This window comes from Gavia stellata, chromosome 11 (genome assembly GCF_030936135.1).
Source record: "Gavia stellata isolate bGavSte3 chromosome 11, bGavSte3.hap2, whole genome shotgun sequence".
NCBI classification, from domain to species: domain Eukaryota; kingdom Metazoa; phylum Chordata; class Aves; order Gaviiformes; family Gaviidae; genus Gavia; species Gavia stellata.
Window position 1 is genome coordinate 20317196 of NC_082604.1, and position 22573 is coordinate 20339768.

Here is a 22573-nt window from a genome sequence, read left to right on the forward strand (position 1 = left end):
TTGTCAAAACAAAAGCTGTGGCTTTACTGTCAGTGGGGTCATAAATGACATCGACTAGGCGCCACCAGGATTGGAATCCTTTTCAAACTGAGTCACATTATCTCAAATTACCTTTCGAATTTCAGTGGGCAAGATGCCCTCATCGCATTCCCTTATAATTGCTGTTACAGTAGATTGCACCCTCAACTGAGAAACATGTATGGTGCAGAATGTACTATAGTTACCGTATTGATTAGCATAAATAAAAGAAGTGAGGGCCTCCACCCTGTGGGTCGAGCTTGTTGATGTGTGAACTGAATTTGGTTCATGCTGGCAATGATTACTCCTGCGAGAAGGATAAGCAATCCTTCGATGGTTAACCCAATCTCCAGGGGAGGTGTGCTGGTATCATTCCTGGAAAGGGAAAACAATACAAGTCTCGGCAGGGTGTTTCTGGATGGGTTACCCCTTAGTGGCTGAACTTGTTTAACTGCTCAGACTAAAGAAAAAAGTCCCTTTTGTCACTCAGAATATCCCTGTTCTGTTTCTTCAAATGCAGCCGACTTAAACATTGAAGACCTTTTTGGCCTGCTTGGCCTGGTCTGGAATAGATTGCAGTAAGTACCATGTTCTACAAAGTCTCATTCTGCTATAATAGGGTTGTGGGGGTGAACTGGCCCAATTGACTGATATGTCTTTAATTTATTTATTAGAGTTTTGACTGCCTCTTCATGTTCTGGCTTCCATTTCCATGGTTTTCCCTTTCATGAAAGTGAGCACCATGGGCAAGCAACGATAGAAAATTCAGGTACATGTTTAGAGCGCACCCATCACAAGGCAGGATCAGGACTAGCAAGGGACTGACTACTCTACACAGAAATAGCTAGGAATTGCTGGAGCACCTCTTTGCAATGACCACCAAAACAGGAGCTGGAGCAACTGGTTTGTGGCATCAGCTGTGGTTATCAGCAGGAAAAGGCAATAGTCTATGGGAGCAGGCTGGAAACAGGGTTCATTTATGGGCATTTAGAGGGTACTTTCAAGGAATGAGGACTCATATTTTTTCCCTGAGTTGTTATTATTATCCCATATTCCTAATGGGATAATTTATTGGATATTTTCCTTCAGGAAGGTAATTTTCTGTCTCCCTTTCACAGCTTCCCCTTCACTAAGGGGAAACCCAGATCACAGCTATTCCTTGGACAAGGATCTTCTGCAGGTGATAAATGACTAGGAAAATTGTGTGTGCTGCGGTACTAGGCTTATTATTGCATTTGTAGAGAATTCCTCAACCTAGTGAAAAAAATAGCCTTACATAGAGATTGCAGGGGAAGGAGAGAGACTCAGGGAAAATCATGTCCTTAATGCCCTAAGCAGCACTAAGCAATAAGGTACCTGTAACAAAAGCATTGTTTCATGGTATTCCTTTATGTCCTACTGCCTCATTGGTCTGCTCTTGGCTCTGAGCCCAAGTTGGTGAGAAAACTCCTGTTAACTTCTGTGTGGTTTGAGTGATGCCCAGATTTATTAGCAGAACCAAGTTAGGATTGATCCTGCAAGTAAACAGGGTTTGTGCTGTGTACTACAAGATCTCCTAGAGCTGAGCATTGTGTCAGGAGAACTGTAAAGGCTGATGGGTTGTAAGAGACTCGGCTCCATGCTTCCTATAGCTCTACCAGAGTTTGAATACTGCTGTTTGGATCAGGGAGTCCCTCAGATAGGGACTCCTCTTGACCTTGCTGCTTATGACCTTCCTGTCCTACTTAATGGAGGTTTGATGGAAATAAACAGGACAAGAGCTATACACTTTGAGCAGTTTTTTTGTTAAGGGAAGATGTAAGACTGGATTGGACCTAGGCCTGTGTCATGGGTTATATGTGTGTATTCAAAGCTTGTATGCTCTATTACTTCATTTCCTTTAATGTCTAGAAAGAATCAGAGAGTGCTGTACCTATATGTAGGGAAATGTTGTAATATTATCACAAGAAATTACATGGAAACGGAAAACAACCAAAGAAAGTGCTTAATCAGAATTATGCAGAAGGTTCATGAAAAAGCTGAGAATAAAAAACAGAGGCTAGAATCTCAGCTGGAGTAAACTGAGGTAATGAAACTACAGTGAGTTATAATATCAAATGGGAACGTGATCACATGTGTACTGGATCTGGGTGCTTGTCAATGACGGATATGTGAGTGTTTCCCATTTGAGTACTGACCAGTCTGTCCAAAGGCATGAAATCACCCTCTAATCTTTACAACCTCTCTTTTGCAGGAGGAAGAGGGAAGGATGGAGCACCCATTATAACCTTTCCAGAATTTGCAGGATTCAGTGACATACCTGATGAAGATTTTCTGAACGTGGTCACGTATCTAACCAGCATTCCCAGGTGAGGCTAAGCACAAATGTCTGTTGATTTCCTAGAGAGTTTTGCTTCCTCAGTGGCTCACTGCTTTTAGTGGTGCTACCAGAATGTACCAGTGACTCTGCAGCCATCCAGTCAGTATGAAACTTTCCTATGTGCAGGAGGCCCTAGGAACCACTTAAACCATTTGCATGGGAAAGAAAGCTTCACGCAGGACAGGTTTTCTGTTCAGGGCTTGAACTGGGTGGGAGGGGGTGTAGATCTGAAGAGCAGCAATAAAGATAGCAGATCAAAAGGGAGATATGAAGGGCCATTTGTGAAGACTCTCAGGAGCACTGGATGTAACAAGGGAAGGATTGCATCTGAGAGGAGCCAACCTTACATAGGTCCTGTTACTGCTTATTCTCTGAGTGCATCTTTCTGTGCAAGCTTTCTCTTTTCTGAGAAAGCAAGCTAGGTGCCCTGTTGACAGGATTCTGGCAAGCACCATGTGCTTTCTGATGCTTCATTTATTGGGAGATTGCTCCACAGCTGGGATGTTTTCCTTGCTGTTTGACTAAAGCTGTGCAAGGATAGTGAAACAAACTCACTTCCACTGCTCTGAAGAAATGCACTAAGGCATGGCTGCTGAATTACTTTTTGTTTATCCAAAAAGAGAGCTTAATATTTTTCCAGTCCCCTGATCCTGTCTCTGGACCATGGCTGTTTGTGCTAGTTAGAAACACAGCAGGGATTTATTATTTCCTGTGGTCTTGTGTATAAAGGTGCTTAGAGGATGATGAGAGGAAAACGTGCCTCCCTCAAGTTTGAGTAAGAAGTTTTCCATCTCCACCTACATGTATTCCCCATACAGGGTTGCCAAAGCAAGCTGAGAGAAACCACACACTGCGAGCTTAACAGCTTTATTGTTTCACTCTGCTCTGTAGGGCTTTTGTTCTGCCAGGAGAGACTCTGTCTTATGTATTTCTTCACCAGCTTCAGGGTTAATAAAACAGCAATAGTAGCTGAGAAAAACACAAAACTAGTTTTCCTGTTCTTTGTAGTTGGTATGCTGGTGGGTAATTCCCAGTAATGTTGTCACAAGTTGAGGAACTAGCATGTTACATTGTCAACATGATAGACAGAAATGCTTAATGTTCCTTCAGCCTGTGTGAAAGCCAAAAATACAGATGGGTTCAAAAGAAATCAGCCAAATTCTTGAAGGATAGCTCCATCAATGGCAGCTGAACACAGTGGCTCAGGTGCAAACTCTGGCTGAAGAAATCCATATATTCCTTAATGGTGGGACTTGGGAGAATATACAAAGAGAAAGATTGTCCTTCTCACTTTCCTTCTGCTTTTGACCCAGTATTCACTAGCTACCAACACTGGAGGCAGGGGATTGGGCTAGATGGACCTTTGCTTTGATTCAGTTTATCAGTTTTGTGTTTTCTCCTCCCCTGAGGAATCCTAGAGCAATGTGCAAAGAATGGTGAACTAAGTTTCAAAACTTTGTAAGTCAGGAGAGCTGCAATATGCCTATTTTATAGACGATGACGTATGTCTAAGTAATATCTTACACTACTGACAGGCCCACCAAAACTTGTGTTGAGTAAGTGACTATTCAGTTTGATCTAAATGACCTGTTAAAGGTCAGTGACAGGCTGGGGTTTGAACCTACATTTTCTGCATACCAGCACATTGGTTTGACTCTTAGATTCAATCATAGATCACACTGTAGGGATGTGAGTTTTCCAGGGAGTTTGCTAGTCTTTGTTTCAGTGCTTTTAGAAAGATTGATGGGATTTCTTGAGTCACTGTTTGAAACTTGCCACCCTTTATGTAGATGGTGAGGGACAAAGGTATTAATTTAGAAGAGGAAGAACCTGAGCAGCAAGCTTTGGTTGTGTGATTTATAACATAATTATATGAAGTACAATCTTAATGTGGCGTAAGTAGTGGACCTGTTTGGGTGCAGCAGAGCCTTGTTAATCTGCAGCTGGCTGGTCCATGCACAGAGTGTGTCTCTGTCATACACCTCAGCAAGCAGTAAAGGGACTGCATTTGTTACTTTCATCAGCACTACTGTACTGCATACTGCTGTGTGTATTATGACAGTGTTCCTGTACATGTTATTTCACTGCTAGTAGTTCACCTTTTATTTTCATTCTTAAGGAAGATGTGCAGGTATCAAAGTGGCTAAGAGAAGAGAATAGTCTCTAACTCTTGTGGAGTTACAAAGGGTATGGCCATGAACCAGGTTAGATGAAGTATAGTTTGAAAAGCAGTTCACCCTGTTTATCACAGAAAATACTTCCTTGTTCATAGCTCAGTGAACTGGAGGAATCAGCATCATTTCTCAGGCAAATGTAGAGAGAATATCTGTCTTTTGTTTCTGTGTATCCTGTAGAATAAGGTTCATGCTAGTTGTGGAGATAAGATCTATGACTGTAGATGACATCATTCAGTGAGTTAGTAACTTTCTAAGTCCCTCTGGAATGATTGATCTTCTGCGCCCATATGACAAAACATTGAAAAAATAAAGATAGACTGCAAATGTTGTTATTCAGATGCACAGGCATGCACTTGTCTTTGACGTTGCTGAGCAAATCTGCTTTACCAGCTGTGGCATACCACAGTATTTTGGGGTGGGCTGTAAGTAAACCTTGCAATTCTGGGCTTTAAAACATGAACTACTTTTCAGAGTGGAAGATCAGCCCAGTGAGACTTCTGTAATCAGATTAATTTTCCCTCTGCTTCAACACCTGCTCACAAGAGTGCTCCACCAAAAGGGGCTACTTACATACACATCCACAAACATTGAGTAACATGGTGTATGCACATGCATACCTCTATGCATGCACACTTACAATAGATAGGGCCAGAAAGCCCTTTTTTACTTGCTTTATTCCATGGCCAGAATTCCCTTCTCTTCCAATTGACATGGATCAACTACTTTGATAAACAGGTGCCCTTCTCTCCTTCCAAAAGAGGTCAGGAAATTCAACATCTTCTGGCCTCCTCAAACCAGTGTTCAAGGGCTAACCTGAATTCAGAGCTGAAGATGGAATAGCTCTGCTGATTGCACACATTTCATTCAGGGAAAGGGAACCTTTCTGCCAGACATCTGTAGAACTAGGGAAATATGCCTGAATTTGATTTGGAGGTAAGCTTGATGATTATCTGCTGTGCAGGATTGTCTTCAAATCCCTCTTTTCAGAGAACTGGAGAAACCCCAATGCATTTCCATAATGAGGGTAGAGATATTATAGTACTGACACTGAGAAAACATTGATAGAGTGTGTTCGTTTGTTTGTAAACAAACTCCCTTCCTCTGGATACACACGAGTGGGGTTTTTCAGCTGTACATCCACTTGCGCTGATGCTGCCATCTTGGCTAGACTTCTTCCCACGGCTGTTTGCCTGCATGCATGCCTTAGTGCCAAATGACATTCAGACCTTGGTATGGCCTTTACTTTCGGCTTGCTGACTGAAATAGGATCACTTGCTGACACTCTCTCTGTTTTCCTGGCTAAATTTAGGTCTTAAATCAGTATCTATCTAGTAAAAAAAAAAAAAAAATAATCAAAAAAGACATGCAAATACCGTTGGCTTTATCTCAGTAAAGACAATACCATTCTGAACATCAAGGTGAAAAGCAGGGAATAACATTGCAGAAAGCTTAGACCTAAGCTTTGTGTCAGGGTTACAGGCCCATTTTGAGTTTTCTGTTGTCCAAAGGTACCTCTCTTGTCTAGACCCTTGTTGTATTGCATCCATCAACCTGTAGCAGCCAAGGTTTAGAGAGGTGTATTGCTGAATGGTTTCTTTGCTACTTGCCTTCGCATAGTCTGCCAGAGTGATTTTGAGTGATGTAGATATTGTCCCATATTTGCCTCTGTGCTCTGCTCAGCTGCTTTGCTTTTTAGCAGCATGTGGTTTTCTCATCTTCTCTCTCCACTCTTTTCCTCCTTCTTCAGATTGTATAATTTTTAAGTCTATTCTCCATTTTTTTACCCATTACCCATTTTACCCATTTCATCTCTGACAATGTAATGTTGAAAATTATATATACTGCAATAGGTAACTGAATTTCTTGCTTAATGATCTGAGTCTCTTTTTACCCTGACAAATCTCTCTCAAATTTCATGCCTTGGCTTGCTCTTCGTACTCTTCTGCAGCTAGGATTGTACCTGCAGTGTTTGTGTAATAAAGTGTTCTGGCTGTGCTGTCCCCCACAGCCCCATGTACCAGGCACAGCTGGTTGGCAGGTTTTGTCTTTGTGAGCAAGCTGCAGTTACTACACTTGGTCTTGGAGGGAGAGAGCTGCCAGTAGCGCCCCACCATAGCTAGACTGCACACTCAATGGTGTTTTGCTCTCCTTTGCTCTTTCCTCATATTTAAATCCAAGTCACTATATAAGTATTTATTTCATCTTTCATTTCCTCCGTCTGTTTCTTTAACTGGCCTGCAATACTGTGATTTGCAGTGGCAACTGATAAGCAATGTTCCTATTCCCATATGTTCGCTATTCCCAGCTCTCCCCACCCCCATGAACATTCTTGCCAAGTCTAATTTCATGAGAAAATTCCTTTGCTGCTTCTCTCTTTCATTTTCTTGTCTCCATCTGTATTTCGTAAGCTCTTGTTCCTATTATCTATGAATTTAATTTTTCCTGTTGCATCTGATGCCTGGATGCTTTTGTGCTGTTACAAATCCCCATGCAGAAGAACATCTGAAAAAATGAACTGCTCGATCATAGACATGTACTTGAAAAAATAGCAAAGGTCTCTTTTTAAGTGACTTCTGATCTACATGTTTGAGGGACTTTTAAAAATGGGACTTAAGAGTTAGTCTGAGGCACAGAGACAAGTTTTACTCAGCACAAATACTTTAAATCACAGTTTAAATCACCGTTGTACTTGTTGCTTTTCTCAGATGCTGTCTTGTCAGTTACTTCCACTGCAGTTTGCTCACCAAGGTGTGATTGTAAGGGTCTAATTCTGAATTCTTTTAGGCCTCCAATCCTCCAGGCACACTCCTTTTAGAAAGCCTTTAGTCAGTCTCTCAAATCAGGCAAATGGGCAAAACAAGGCAATTTCTACGTGCAGTCAGCTTGTGTAAATATAGTGCTTATGGATATAGTTACCTGTGGTTTAGCTACATCATAAATTTTGTGAAGGACAGATTTTTACTATTTTTATTAACCTGATATTAGTTGAATGATACATTTCTTTAGACCAACATCAGCATTTTGTTAACCTCAGCTAACACACCTACTTTGTTGGTCATTTTGTTATAAATCACTGGTTTCAAGGGAACTGCATCAGATCTGAACATGATTCTGTGTGTCCAATTATTGTCTAAGAGATATTCAGCAGCTACAAATTGTTTGCGTGAGTCTGAGCTGGTGGTCTGGAGGCTGAGGCTGATTTGCCCAGGCCTTTCATGCCTACCAGACTTCCAAAGCAATTTTTGGTCCCAATCAGCAGAAGCAGTTTGATAAAACCAATGCAGATTTTTGGGTAGGTTAGAAAGTCCCCATGTTGAGACTTTTGTGTTAAGTTTCTCACACCCTTTCTGTAACAACCTACAATACACAGAATTTCTTTGTTTCCTTCCTCTGAACCTTTTTTTCCTAACATCTAGAGCAAACACATAGATAATATGCTGGGCATTTTTTTCCTTGAAACACTTCTCGGGCTATTGAAAGATATGCATATATTTGTGTGTATATATATATAAAAAAGGCGAAACTGGCAGATTATCTTCACTGTGCTTCAGAGGCACTGCTGTAAACACATTTTCTGTCCTCTGCATAAAAAGCTGCATGTTGCACTACTTAAGAGGAAAGGTTGTCATTGTAACTGGATTTTGTAATTCTCAGAGGAATGCCATAAAAAGCATTGAAGTGGGAAATTCAGCAAGTTTTGCTAGTATCAGCACAAACTATTAGGAACACTTGCATGGCATCCCAGATTTGCACAACACTTTGGCTTCCAGGTTGCTGTTCTTGATCCCACAGAGCTGCAGCAGAAGCTCAGAGTTGGTATTGTTGGTGCTTTTCAGTGGATTATTGACAGGAGTTTGTACAAAATGACCCATGAAAATAGTGTTCCTGGGATGCTTTTTGTATGAACAATGGAAAAGGGATCAAGGAAACATTTTATACAATTTCTCTTGATCTTAATCTGTAATTAGATGTTTGATTGCAGTATTTCCTTTGATTATGACAACATTTATACTCTTTCTGCCTGCCTCTGGTTTGTCCAGAGATGACTGAGCCATCCTGCTATAATGAGGTTTCTGGAGATTTTTCTCAGTGTGTGCTTATTAGCTTCCAAGGACTTCTCTCCAACTCTGAGAACTCTTGGAAGGCAGAGACTAGAGCAGTCCCACTGAAGCCCTGCACACCAAAGTGGGATTTTTGAGAGAGAGAGAGAGGATGGGATATTTATGAGGTCTACATAGATGGGATGGAGCATCAAATCAGTGCCTCATAGATCCTCCTTGAAAAGTACTGAGAAGGAACAGTAACTGTTATTCTAGCCAATATGTTAAAAGGATACTTTTGAATGACTTGCAACCCTAGAACCAGTTTGCAGTTGGCAAGATATAACTCTTCATTTCCTGCTTTGTCTACCAGAATCCCTGGGGCATTGTGTACACAGGCAAGGTGGTGACAGTAGGCAGATACTGGCTCCCTGGAGCTAAGTGCCTCTGTCAGATGCCAGCATACCTGGAGAATGAAGACTGAAGTGGGGTGTCTGATAACTTCAATTATTTTGCAGAGAAAAGAAGATCTGAGGTTTTTGCCTTCTATACAGCATAGTGTAATTTGTGATCCTGAACTATTCATATCACCTAGATTTGGCAGCAGAGTAGCATAGCGGCTCAGAGATTTAGCAGATAAAATATTCATGTTTTGTATAAACTGCTAGCCTTATGCTGGAAAGAGAAAATTTGCCGGCTTTCGTTTTCATGTGAATTTCTGCCAAATATTCATTCTTTCCACTGTACATTGCATTTTCATAATGGGCTTAGAGGGTGATCTGACGGAGGCTGTGTTTTGCTGCAGTACATTGCCTTGGAACCGGAGTACCTCCATTTAACCCAGCATACTTATTTCATCTGTTTTGCAGTCTGGAGGCTGCCAGCATCGGATTCATCATCATCATAGACAGACGACGGGACAAATGGAGCGCAGTCAAGGCATCCCTGACACGGATAGCTGTAAGTGCTCACTTTTGCTATTTATCTTCTAGGAAATAAAATTATCTGCTGAACCTTCAGCACGGGATACAGTCTTGTGTGCTCGTTTTTAGCTCCCATTTTCTGGCTGTGGATGCAGATTCTCCCCTGCCTTGAAGCTCATGAGTGTTAAAATAAGAGAGGGAGAAAGCAGTAACAAATTACACAGCCGTGTTTACTGCTGAATTAGGAAAAATTCCTTATTTGCTGGGTTGACTGCAATATAAATTCTAGTAATTTGAAGTTGGTTCCTACAAGAGTATAACAGAGATACCCTTCTGTGCACTGAGGAGTGATGATGTGGCCTGCTTATGAAAGAAACAGATCCCAAGGGACTTGTGTTTGCGTGGTAGTAAGTGATCTCTGTCAGAAACTCTTAAGAGCTTATTATATCTCATTTGCAAAAGTCAGAGCTAAGCACTGATTTTCAATACTAATAAAAGCAGCTGGTTTTATACATCTATTACCAGGAACATGTGCTGTGTGAGAAAAAAGCGCTTACGCAAAGAGGTGTAGGATGGAGGGATGACCAAGGCAACTTTAAGTTCTTTCAAAGAATTTAGACAGAATTGCTTTTCATTCTCAGTTCTTTTTAACTGCTTTCTTCTTTTATGCTTGATGAGCTCAGAGGAGTGCGTGAGAGATGTAGGTTGGGTGTTGCAGACAGTGCCATGTCTGATGAATGTGTTGAGTGTCTGTGTGGTGGGGAAAAATATATGAGGTTAAAAATAATAAAAACCCTTTCCAGAGTGAGAAGGTAGGTCAGCCTGTGGAATTTATCTGTGCCACCAGCTTCTTTCACTGAGTCCGACATGGGTAACCAGTTTTTGTGGGTAGCCAGTTTTGCCCTCTAGTGGCTGCAGCCTAAAAAAAATGGGAAAACCTATGGTGTGGTAGTGCAAAGGGGGCTTGTTGGGGTTCAGATCTGGGAGAGGAAGGCACTAGTGCAGAAACTTCAGAGCTCTGTGTTAAATCCATATCAGAAAGCAATGTGTGGCTGGGCAGTAAAAGCCATGGGCTGGTCTTTCTGTTGGCTTTAGAGATTGTGAAAATGGGCACGTGCTGAATGGACCAGCTGATATTATTAGCAGTAAGTCCTACCTGCTTTGCCCCCTTTAGGAAACACTTGGTTGAAAATTCCCTTGGCCTTCCTGTAAGGCAGAGTTGTGCCTTCTAATAGTTCTGTATCTCTTGCAGGGAGCATTTCCAGGAAACCTGCAGCTGGTGTTTGTCCTGCGACCCTCCCGCTTTATCCAAAGGACAATCGCTGACATTGGCATTAAGCTCTATCGAGATGACTTTAAAATGAAGGTACCGGTAAGCATGCATTTTTTTTGTCCATGTGTTTTCTTTATCTCCATGTCTGCAGTTCTTAGTTGCCAGCAATTTCTCATAACCCAGTAACTGAAATTCGATTGCAAGTGGCAATTGGGGATTTTGATCTGGGTCTGTAGGGTGTATATAATAGTAATGCCAGAGAGTTAATTACCAGTGGGTGCTTCATAGTATTTCACAGAATCACAGAATCACTATGGTTGGAAAAGACCTGTAAGATTATCAAGTCCAACCAGATCATCAACCAACACCACCATGCCCATTAAACCATGTCCCACAATGCCACGTCCACATGTTCTTTGAACATCTCCAGTGATGGTGACTCCACCAGTTCCCTGGGCAGCCTGTTCCAGTGTTTCACCACTCTCTCAGTCAAGAAATTTTTCCTAATATCCAGCGTGAACCTCCCCTGGCGCAACTTGAGGCCATTTCCTCTTGTCCTGTCGCTAGTCACTTGGGAGAAGAGACCAACACCCACCTCTCTGCAACCCCCTTTCAGGTAATTGTAGAGAGCGATGAGGTCTCCCCTCAGCCTCCTCTCCAGACTGAACAACCTCAGTTCCCTCAGTTGCTCCTCATAAGACTTGTGCTCCAGAATGTTCCCATGTGGAAGGTCAGTGTAGCTATAAAATGTGACTTGGTTTTTAAGTATTGACATCTTAACTCAGTGGAGCTGTTCCCCTGATGGAGGCAGAGGTAGATCTTGTCACTCCAGTGACAAACGTAATTATTTAGGACTACAGAGAAGTGAAAGGCTAGGGCTGAATTCTGCACTATTTTATGGATTATCCATGGGACTGCTCACAATCTGACAGTGCCCCTGTTAAGTGCTTGCATAGCACTGCCTATTCTTAATGCCTTTTATGATCCCCATGGCCTCAAGATTCGAAGTTTGTTTTTTACTTCTTTTTATATGCACTTGGCATATGTTGTGGGTTGATGAGAATGTGATTTGAAGCAGGTTATCAATACTGAAAGAATTTAAGTTTTAGATTATTCTATGAGAGCTCTTTTGGGAGTTGTTCCTACCTGTATGTTTGCATGTGGTTTCAAAGTGTTTTATAAATAAACCTGAATGATGATTATTAATGGTATTTCACCCTGGAACAGACTCATACTGTGTTCCACAATGACTTTACTGGAGTGATTTAATATGATTGTTTTGGATTTTGCTTGTGGTTTTGTATTGCTTTGCAAAAGACCCATGGCTTTCCTCTAACAAATTCTAGCTCTGTCAATACCTAAGTTTGAAATTCAGGTGATTAAGACAAGTTATGCTTCTGCTGAAGTAAGAGACAGCAGCCCGTTTATTACAATGCATACAGAAAAGGAACCATGAATATTCATTTGGTTATTGTGGATTACATTGTAACGTTGACTGTAGTTAGGCAAGGGTGGCTTTTTGGTAATTAAAATGCAAAATTGATGTAAAAATATATGTTTGATTACAAAACAAAATATTTTAATTTTATTTCACCTTGAAAAATGGATGTTCCTGTATTTAATAACCCACAATCTGTTACCATAACAACTGTTGTACCAGCAACTGCAGCCTGGGAAGGGACAACTTCATCAAGGACTGGCATTTTCTAGCAATTCAGCATCTTCTATACTTGTAGCAATTTATTTGACACCAGTGTTGCTTTTTAAATCCAACTTGAAACTACGAAAGTTGGAAGAGAGGTTAATTCTAGGCAGGGGTCAAGCACTGCATTAAGTATTAAGTAACTTACCTTTCTTACAGGCAGGAAAATCAAGATATGAGTTTAGTCTGGGGTCTTCTTGGACATTCAAATTTTGAGCCATCTTGGATATGCCCACAGAGCTCTTAGAGAGCAGTCTTACAAAAACTAAGAGCATGAAATGCTTGCTGCTAGATCTGCCTGCCTCCTGCCTAAATATCTGCAGACAGCCTGTCAGATTTATATATAGGCTGTCCACATATGCCTAATGCTATTGTAAGTTGCTTGGGGTTTTGCTAAAGGTGTCCTAAGTTCCAGGGGTCTGCCATGCTCTCTGGAGGGGCCTTTCAGATGTGTTTGCAGCCCATCCTAAAAAGATCATCTGGGCATGCCCTTGGGTAGCCCAATTTCAGAACAGGTAGGTTACTGAGAGCAACACCTATTTGTCCCCGTTGAAAATAGCATCCTACATGCCAAGCATGAGAACAGGGCCAAGGACTTCTTGTCCCAGGGGAGATAACCTTACTCAAGGAATTAGGTATCAGTACCTATCTTTAATACCAACATCATCCTTTAAATTGTTTGCAGGTTGTTTGTTCATGTTGTGCGTTTGGCACTATGACAACATTAACATCATAACTGGGCCATGGATGGGTTGCATTTCCTATCACAACCATAAGCGGGTCAGGGCCAGGACATGAGCATTCAAAAGGGGCTTCAGGAATATGGTGTGCGTTTGTTAATGAAAGGTTTGTTAAACAGTTTATCTATCTGAGCCATCAAACTGCAAATATGTTCAGTAAAATAGATTTGCTGGGTTAAATCAACACTGGATTGAGTAGAAGCCAGAAGATCAAACAGGACCAGGAAAAAGAGGCTGAAATAATAAACCAGACACAATAAGGAAATGCAGGATTCATACGACTTATTGACATACGAATGTGGTTAATAAAACCTCCTGAGGTAAATATCTGTTGGGATAGTTATTTGATTAAATATCATTACCCAGGAGCAAGATACAGAAATATTGATGATACACTAGGGTTCATCTGAGGTAAAATCTGGGAATCCAAATGGAACACCCAGAGATTTACCTAAGGAACCTCCCATCATGGGAAGTGAATTAAAGCATCTTCATAGCATACACAAAAGGCTGAATAATCTGTCCATAGCGGGTACTTTTTTGACCTTTGTAGGCTGTGACTTCTTTCAGATGGCCTAACCCATCATGAAGCAGCCCCACCACAGCTCTGTGTTCCGTGCTGACCCGCTTATGCAGGCCCTCCTCTTCTAAACTGCTACTCTCTTGTATTCTCCAGCTTACTGAATGTGGCTGTCTGCAGTCTGGCAAGAAGTATGGGAGATGCTAAAGCTCTGTAAGATTGGTTTCTTAGATGGATGTTGGATTGCTCCTAGGCTTTCTCATGCAGAGATGCCTGCAGGGCGAAGACTCATGCCCTGTTGGGTAGCACCACAGCTGGCAATATTAATAGACTTGCTTTGTGGCTCATGCTGAGTGTGTCAGGTTAAAACAAGCATCTTCCTAAAAGAAAAGTTCATGACAGTGTTCCTCTGTAGTCTCAGTGAAGTTTGGAGTATCAAAAGATGTCCAATTTGTCAGCGACATCTCTGATGAGGAAGAGCTACAAAGCAGATAAGGCTTACTTTCTCAAAGGTGATTTGCAATTCAGAAGTAGTGTATAAACTTCACATTCCAGTCTGAGGCTACTCCAAGATGATCTAGTTTTTGAGTTCTCTGGCTTTGATCAAAACAAAACAGCATTTGGTGACACATTCAGGGAATAGCTTTCCCTTCAGCTTTGGCTGAGGTAATCTGTGCTTTCTTTGCCTCAGTTTCTTCACCAGCAAGGTCTCCTTGCCTCTGTGTTTAGAAGCAGGGTTCAAGGAGAAGATGAACTCCTGGAAGTGAAAAAGAATTGAGTCAGGGACTACTTGAGAATATTCAACCCATACAGGTCTGTGGGACCAGATGCGTCTCCCACCATACAAGGTGGAACAAGAGCAGTTCTTACTTAATATAAGGAAAAACTTTTTCACCACAAAGAATATCTGAAGAGACTGCCTGAAGAGGTTGTACAGTCTCAATCCTTGGAGGTTTTTAAGACCCAGGTGGATAAAGCCCTGAGCAACCTGGTTTAATCTCACGGCTGACCCAGCTTTGAGAAAGAAGTTGGACTAGAAATCTGAGGTTCCTGCCAACCTGAATTATTCTAGAATGATTCTGTAACAAAGACCAGCTGTTCAGGTTTGTTCTCAAGGCTTTCTTAGAGCACTATCAGCCTCTTCCCTCCATACATCTGTGCTCATCTCATTGTCCACAGTGCTTGCAAGTGTGCTTACCATGCTCCCTTGGAGCCAGCTAACGGGCATAGCCAGTTATCCTTTCTTTAAACAGCAGAGTGAAGTAATGCATTTGACATATATTAAAGTCCAAGGGTTAAAATTTCTAGTCATTTGTGCTCAACATCTTGTTTTTCTGTTGCTGAAATCATGATGTATTTTCTAGCTGTTAGAACAACAAGGCATAATTGAATACATATATGTTATTTGCGTAACCACTTGTGTTGCCAGATTTACAGTGGTAGCTGAAAGGTAATACTGCTTACCTGAAGATGAATGCAAATCTTTTGCTTTCATTAAACAGGTCTAGTGGTAAAGAGACTCTTTAAAGTAAGAAAATGGATTTAAGTTTGTCTCTCCTTTCTCTTTCATCATGTCTTAAAATGGAATAATGCCAGTGAATTCAGTGGACATACAGTGCCATAAAAATGATGCAACTGAAAGTAAAATCTTATTCTCAGTGGTCTTATTTCAGCACTTCCCTGAATCAAGTGGTTGGTGTTGAGGAAGCTGCTTAACCTGCCTACTCCTCCATTTCTCTGTAAATAACAGTTATCTAGAAAATATAGAAATTATATGATGGAAGTTTGTGTGAACATTATAAATACCATACTTTTGCTCTTGATGCATATGCAAAATGACTACACCCTCAGCCTAGTAAGGAGCATGATGATGTCAAATAATGGTTAGTTCAAGAATGGCCATGTACATGTTGAGAAGGCAAGATCTAGTGGAAATAAACTGTGGCCATTGCATGAATATGCAATGAGAACTTCCTGCCCATGCTGGAACTGCAGTTTGGTCATATATGTTTAAGGCAAACCCAGATCCTAGGAACAATGATTGAAAGGGCTTGTTATTTCTCTCAGTCCATTGTGTTTGGATTTGTTTCAGATCATCATGTTAAATTCTGTCTCTGATCTGCATGGCTATATTGACAAAAGTCAGCTGACCCGGGAGCTGGGAGGAACCCTGGAGTATGGCCACAGTCAGTGGATACATCACCGAACTGTGAGTGTTGGTGTTGTTCTTACACATGTCTATACCCAGAACTGTCCAGATGAGCAATCATTAAGTAGTAACTCTTCAGCTGCATTTCAGCATATGGATTCTAATAGGGATTCATATTCTGCTAGGGATTCATGGAAAGAGGAAATCCATGACTCAAATAAAGAAAGGTAAATTCCCCAAAAGTTTGTAATAGCAGGAGTAATCTGCATCTCACTGTTGACCTGGACTAGGGCCTAACAGTGTCACAGTATTCTTACTCAGCAAGTCCCTTTGGCACATTCTTAGCCTTAATAATTGATGAGATTCATTGGCCTTCAGCTCATGGTTGAAATTGAACATACGCTTTAGCACTTTACTGAATCGAAGGTCAAGATTCTCAGTTTAATGATTAATTATGTCCATGTTTTTAAGAAAAGAAAAATACTCAAGACGCTAGATTTTATTTTCCTTTGTTTTCATTTCTGTGCTATGTAAACATACACTCCAGCTGGGTCTTATTTTGAGTAACTGAAGAACAGTTAATTGCAGGAAGGCAGAAAGACTTCTTATTCTGTTGCCTTTGAGGAAACTTGTTACAGGTTTGTTTGTTCCCTTTTTGGGTTGGTTAATGCATCTCAGTGGATGCTTCAAAACAATGTAAACAATTCCTTATGGTGCCTAGAAAAGGTGACCATTTACAAAAAACAGACCCCAAACTCTGGCACATCAACAGCCAAAATATTGTCGTATCCTATCTAACCAAAACCAGGCAAAGCTGGGTCCTGAACCTGGAAAATTAATTAATTTCCCAGAGACTATGCAATGTTTGCATTTGTCTTTGTAGGTCTACTTGCAAGACTGGTATGTTAGAACTTGCATCTAAGTAGCCCCAATGTTTTGCAGTGTTCTGAGCAGCCTTGGGTTTGAGTCTGTTTTTGCTGACCTGCAGGTTAGGTCTAACACTCGGAAAAAGAGCTTTTCTGAGGTAGCTTTGTTAAGTCAAATACTTTTGTCACTTCTCTGCTATGATTTTCTTTGCTTTACTGTCCATATAAAATTAAATTTTACTCTCCTTGAGAACCACCAAGTATTTCCAGTTTCTAAATATGCAAACTTAGAATCTGAATTTCCTCTAGCACTGGTTTGCTACATTTATAGCTCTGTTGACTACAGTGAGGTTAGAGTTGAGATAGGTGAACAGGCTTACATGTTAAAAGTATCAAAAATATGAAACTGTCCTTGCAGGAGGGGTGAGTCTGAAGGAATCATTTATACGAACTTTCAAACAGCTAAAGGCTTGAAAAAATGAGGAAGGGAAGTAAAAAGAGGCACAAGAAAGGCTGTATTGTTTATTAATGACAGGAGTTTACATAAAGCATGAATATATAGTCTGGTAAAATATGCAAATAAGACTTGAGGTGAATGTGGCTGTGTAATCCTCAGACCTTTTGGTTAAATTTGTTTGAAAAACTTTTACCAAGCACAGAGACTTGAAAAAAACCCCACAGACATAACTTACGTATATAAAACAATTTAATGCTCAAACACACAGGAGAGGGTGGGGGCAAGCATGCTATTAAGTTAAACACTGATAAGCTCACAATGTGTGGTGCAGTCAGCCAAGGAATATCTGCTGGATTAGAAGTTGTTATCAGGGAAGTGTCAGCCTCCATGTCACCTTGAAACAGCCTGACTTTCAGTCTTGCTGAGCTACTGTCTTCATCCCTTTGCTGCTTCTCTTAGTGTTCTAATACCTTGTCCTGCCAGTGCTTTTTTTCTGAAACAGCTTTCAACTGTTGCTAAATGGTAATGACGCAGCAATCTCACTGCATTGTTCTTTGTTTCTGCTTTCTTATCTTGAATGGCTAGGAGCCTATGAGCTTTCTTGCCCACAGAGTACATATTTGGCTTTTAGTAAATGGCCTTTGGTCGTGGATGGCTCTATCTGTGTTGCAGTCAGAAGTGTGACATTTCAGCCAACTTTAATCCAGTAGTTTTAGTGCTGAGAACAGCAGGCTACAGCTGCTAAGCACTAAGCCAGAGCATATGTGAGTCTGTACTGCTTACGTTGAAAGCAGGCATGAATTTATGGGAAAAAAGGGAAGATGACCATGAACCCTGCTAGCATTGCCTCATCTGGGGCATGTTTCAGATCACATATGTGGAATGTAGTTTCTCTCTACACCTTTCGAATGACGATCCACCTCCAGTTTGTTTTTCACTGAGCACACAGCATAATTTTAACTGACATGTTGGCAAATAAGGAATTCCCATCATTGCTGAAGAAGGGAATGCAACTTGCAACAACTATGTAGTGTTTAACTGGGTGTAAGAGCATCCCTAGTGCTGTTGACTGACTCAAACCATTGGGTGGTTTAGATCAAAAAGTGTAAAGAATAACAAGCTATACAGGACAATATAGTCCCTAAAGAAATCGGGGCATGATCATAAAAAATATCCCATGCAGTTACTTGCTACTAGATACAAAGGTTTTAATCACATTTCACAAGTCTGAACAATATATCCTACTCTGAAAAGACAGCATTCTTTTTAAGCCTTCCTCACTTTCCCTTTCTTCAGTAAAACCACAGATTTCTGACAAGTTTTGTATTGGCGCACCCAAGTGATAAAGAAACAGCAATGCTCCAATGAATTTATGCATTTTAACTGTATTTGCAGTAAGTTGTTCTTGTATTTGTATACTAATATGAACAGATGGGAGGGAGTGACTGGATTGCATCTGGTCCAGATAGGCAGGATGGAGATGCAGGGGGAAGACAGATTGCTGCAGAGTGAACAATGGCTGTATAAATATAAATGTAAAAAAGCTTTGCCCTAAATACTTTCGGAGTCTCCTCAACTTAAATAAAGCCTTAATTAAAATGTTAAACACAGGAGAATTTCCCAGCAAGCATGGGCAGAGGATCTGAAGTTCCAGTCCTGGCTTTGAAGCTGATGTCATCTGTGGTTTCATTATGCCTGTTAAACTCTGCGAGTTCCCCAGCTGGTTCGTGGAGATGATAATACTTGTAGGCCTGTGAAAAGATCATTTGTGACACAGGATTTAATTTGTAACTTTTAGCATATCCACCCAAAAAGGGGCAACATGGCCAGCTTTACAGGCATGTAATACTTGCAGCACAGTGTGTCTGAAAGACTAAGCATTGTTAAAGGGCTAATGGTAAATAACCAGTCTGTGACTTTATGCTCTTGCTTTTCCAGGCTATTGAAAACTTTGCAATGACAGTAAAAACAACAGCACAGATGCTACAGACCTTTGGAACAGACCTAGCAGAGACTGAACTTCCCAACGATGTGCAGTGCACAGAGGAGCTCCTCTCCGCACACACTGACCACCATAGCAAGCTGAAGGTGAATGTTGTCTCATGACAGCTCCATCAGCGTACTATATGATTTTTGATTTAACAAATTTTTTCTGCCATCATTTGGGATTCCATTGTCTGGAAACTACTGAAGAGAAGAGAAACCTGGGTTCAGGAGGTTGATTTGATTCAAGTACAAAAAAAGACATCTTACAGCTTCAGGAATGATAGAACAGAGAAATGTCAATTCTACTGTATGAGAGGGTGCAACGGGAGCACATCTGGAATGGCATGGGCTCCTGATGAAGAGTTCATCAGAAAGGATGAACTCACACTGGAGTAGATGTATAGAACATTGGTGAGGATAATCCAGGAATAGACAGAATGATCTAACTAGATGGTGACTGTCATTTTGTTTTTTTAAAAAAAAAAAGTTGGGGCAAGTTTAGCTTTGCAGAGTAAGGCTCAGAAGAAAACATTACTGCTGTCAACAAACCCCTTAGGTTAAATACAAGAGAAAAAATACTCCTTAAGCTATATTAGCACAAGAACCAAGTTTTATGCAAGAAGTGTGCAGTGATGTGGGGACTCCTCAGCTGACATGTTAATGTTTGAGCCTCATTGTCCTTTTTATTGCTCATCTTTCGTGCTGGGAAGACACCTTCTTCTGTGGATGACTCCTTGATAGCTGACATACTGTGGCTCAGCATGTCATGATGTTTAAGGAAATTCCATTAAGAAGTGCAATGTCTCAGCACAGTCTCACAGCTCACTGAACGATCTGCGGCACACATTCAATTTGTGGTAGAATAATTTATTCTGCAAGTTGCCTAGTCAGAAATGCTCACAAGTTATATACTATTCCTTTTCTCAGAAATATATCTACTATTCAAAGTGAATAGATGTAGTCTCTGCATTTCTAGAAAGACATACCATCTTTGGTAAGCATTTATATTTTGTTCCAAGTATTTAATACCTATGAAATAATCCTCCTTTAGCATTACGATGTTGTCCATCTAAGAGATGTGAGCATTGTTAGAATAAGTATATACAATTTGTTTGGCCTTTTTTTTCCCCTCAGGATGAGCTGAAACTAGCTGTGAAGCAGGGGGCCACCCTACTGACATGCATTAGGGAGCCAGTCACCCGAAGCGCCAACAGCAAACTCAGTCCAGATGAACTGGAAAATGTGGCAACAGTAGAAAGGTCAGTGAAACTAGATTACCTTGTGCAACTTGGTAATTTATTCCTAAAAAATCCAAGTGTAATTTAAATTATTTAAATATGCAGGTTATAAATTCCCACTGGTTCAGCTCTTCAGGATTTACTGGACAGGTAACTCAGAGAAGGGAATAGCTTTGAGGAAGTTACTTGATTAAACTGTCAAGGCAAGTTCAAACAAGTCCTGAATTTCATGGTAACTTTTGGTTGGACCACTAACGACCTGGCTGAAGATTTAATGTGGGACTTACTTTCCCCATAGCATATGCATCCTCCAAACTTTCGTGCTTGGTTAGAAAGTGGCATCTGAATCCATGTGAGAAGAGAGGGTTTGTGCTTGTGCATGTTTGTGGAAACACTGGGGGAGGAACAGATGAAGATGATACTCTGAAATAGACCCCTTCACAGCTGCATAGAGAGAGAGAAACCCCTATTCCTTCCTACAATGCTAGTTATTACCATAAAGCTTTTAGTCATCATGTAGAAGTTTCTGTTGTGCCATGTGATGCAGTGGAAAGAGAAATGTCATGCTAGTGTTTCAGCGTGTCTGCATTCACTGGGAACAAACTGCCAAAAGTAAAGCCGAGCTGATATTTTTCACTGAATACTTTAAAATCCTTTAAACAGTCATCCCAAAGGAATTTGCGAATTCATCTTGAATTCAGCAGCTAGCTTTGATTAAAAACACGTTATTCAGGGATAGATTGAAAACAGAACTTTGAGAGGAATAGGAGGGAGCTATTGATGTTTGCCCCAATAACTTGGTGATTCCAGCACGCACTGGGCTTGTAGATCAGTCCTCTGCCTGCCCGAAGAGTGCCCATCTACTGAAATATAGGATATGCGGAGAAGACTTCCATTTTTTTCTGTTTAAACTGTTCTACTTTGTAATATAATTAATAGATCGTTAAGAGACTGTGAGGATGACTCACTAGTCTGGTGTCAGACATTTTACTCAAGATGTATGACACCTTGATACTAATTTCTTTGCGAATAAATGTTTCATCATTTACACAAAGTGAAACAATGTCCATGGGAGGCATTATGAACTTCTAATCTATTGTTTTTAATGGACTGGGAAAAATGATTCAGTCCTTGCCGATTTCTGATGGGTGAAGAAGATAAACAAGTTGTAGAGTTCTGCTTTAAACATTCCTTACAATAATAATTGCATCACGTTCAATCTGCATTAGCCTGGGGTGAATTATCTTTGAAGAACTGGGTGGAAGCTGGGGAGAGACAGCTGCCTTTGGCTGCCGGTGCATAGAACAGCTCTGTGTTCCTGCTGCAGGTCAGGAGGCAGGACTGCAACTGCCACAGTGGATCCATGTAGTTGTCACTCATCAGTCACGCTCCTGCCTGTCCCACTGCTAATTTCATTCTCTTTTGCTTAAGGCAGAGTTGACACAGAGCCTTCTTACATAGGTGTAGGCTCCCCACCATCTCCCTACTCTGCTTTCTGTCATCAATTGGTGTAACTTAAAAGAAATGAACTATAGGAAATAAGTAAGTTCTTTTCATTCTAATTTCTTAACAGGTTGTTGGCTCAGTTGGATGAAACAGAAAAGGCTTTTGATCAATTTTGGACCAAGCATCACCTAAAACTAGAACAATGCCTGCAGCTTCGACACTTTGAACATAATTTTAGAGAGGTATTTTATTTGTTTATTCTGTCTAACCTTCTCTGGTAAATAAGGTCAAATTTTACCGTACTTAGACTGTACTGGCAATCCAAAAAGGAGGTTGGGAGAGAAGCCCTTCATTATGAAATAGGAAATGGGATATTAAAAAATTAAATTTTTGACAGCTATCAGGTATCTTGCAACATTTGAATAAGGCAGAGTGAGGAAAGTGCCAGCCTGTTAAGCCAAAATGTGAAACACGAACTTCTTGATAAATCATTTTGCATTTATGTGTGATGTTACCAAATATCATTTCTTCTGCGATGGTAAGTTGCCCAGAGTCAACGAAATACAGTTCAGAAAGCCCAACTGTCAGCCCAGAGGCTGGGGTAATACAGATTCTGGAGTAATACTGCCTCGGGAGTTACAGGTCTTCAAAACTGTGTGCGCTTAAATAAATAGTGGGA

At 40.8% G+C, this 22573-nt stretch overlaps 1 protein-coding gene across 1 annotated transcript in view; it reads left to right on the forward strand.

Moving 5' to 3' along the window:
- Positions 1-22573, forward strand: part of MCF2L2 (MCF.2 cell line derived transforming sequence-like 2) — a 155364-nt gene that overhangs the window by 30914 nt on the left and 101877 nt on the right. The window contains exons 3-9 of the mRNA XM_059822932.1: positions 2252-2366; positions 9464-9554; positions 10770-10889; positions 15845-15961; positions 19163-19312; positions 20345-20469; positions 22022-22136. Of these exons, the coding sequence (XP_059678915.1) occupies positions 2252-2366; positions 9464-9554; positions 10770-10889; positions 15845-15961; positions 19163-19312; positions 20345-20469; positions 22022-22136 (833 nt within the window). The remainder of the gene's footprint in view (positions 1-2251; positions 2367-9463; positions 9555-10769; positions 10890-15844; positions 15962-19162; positions 19313-20344; positions 20470-22021; positions 22137-22573) is intronic.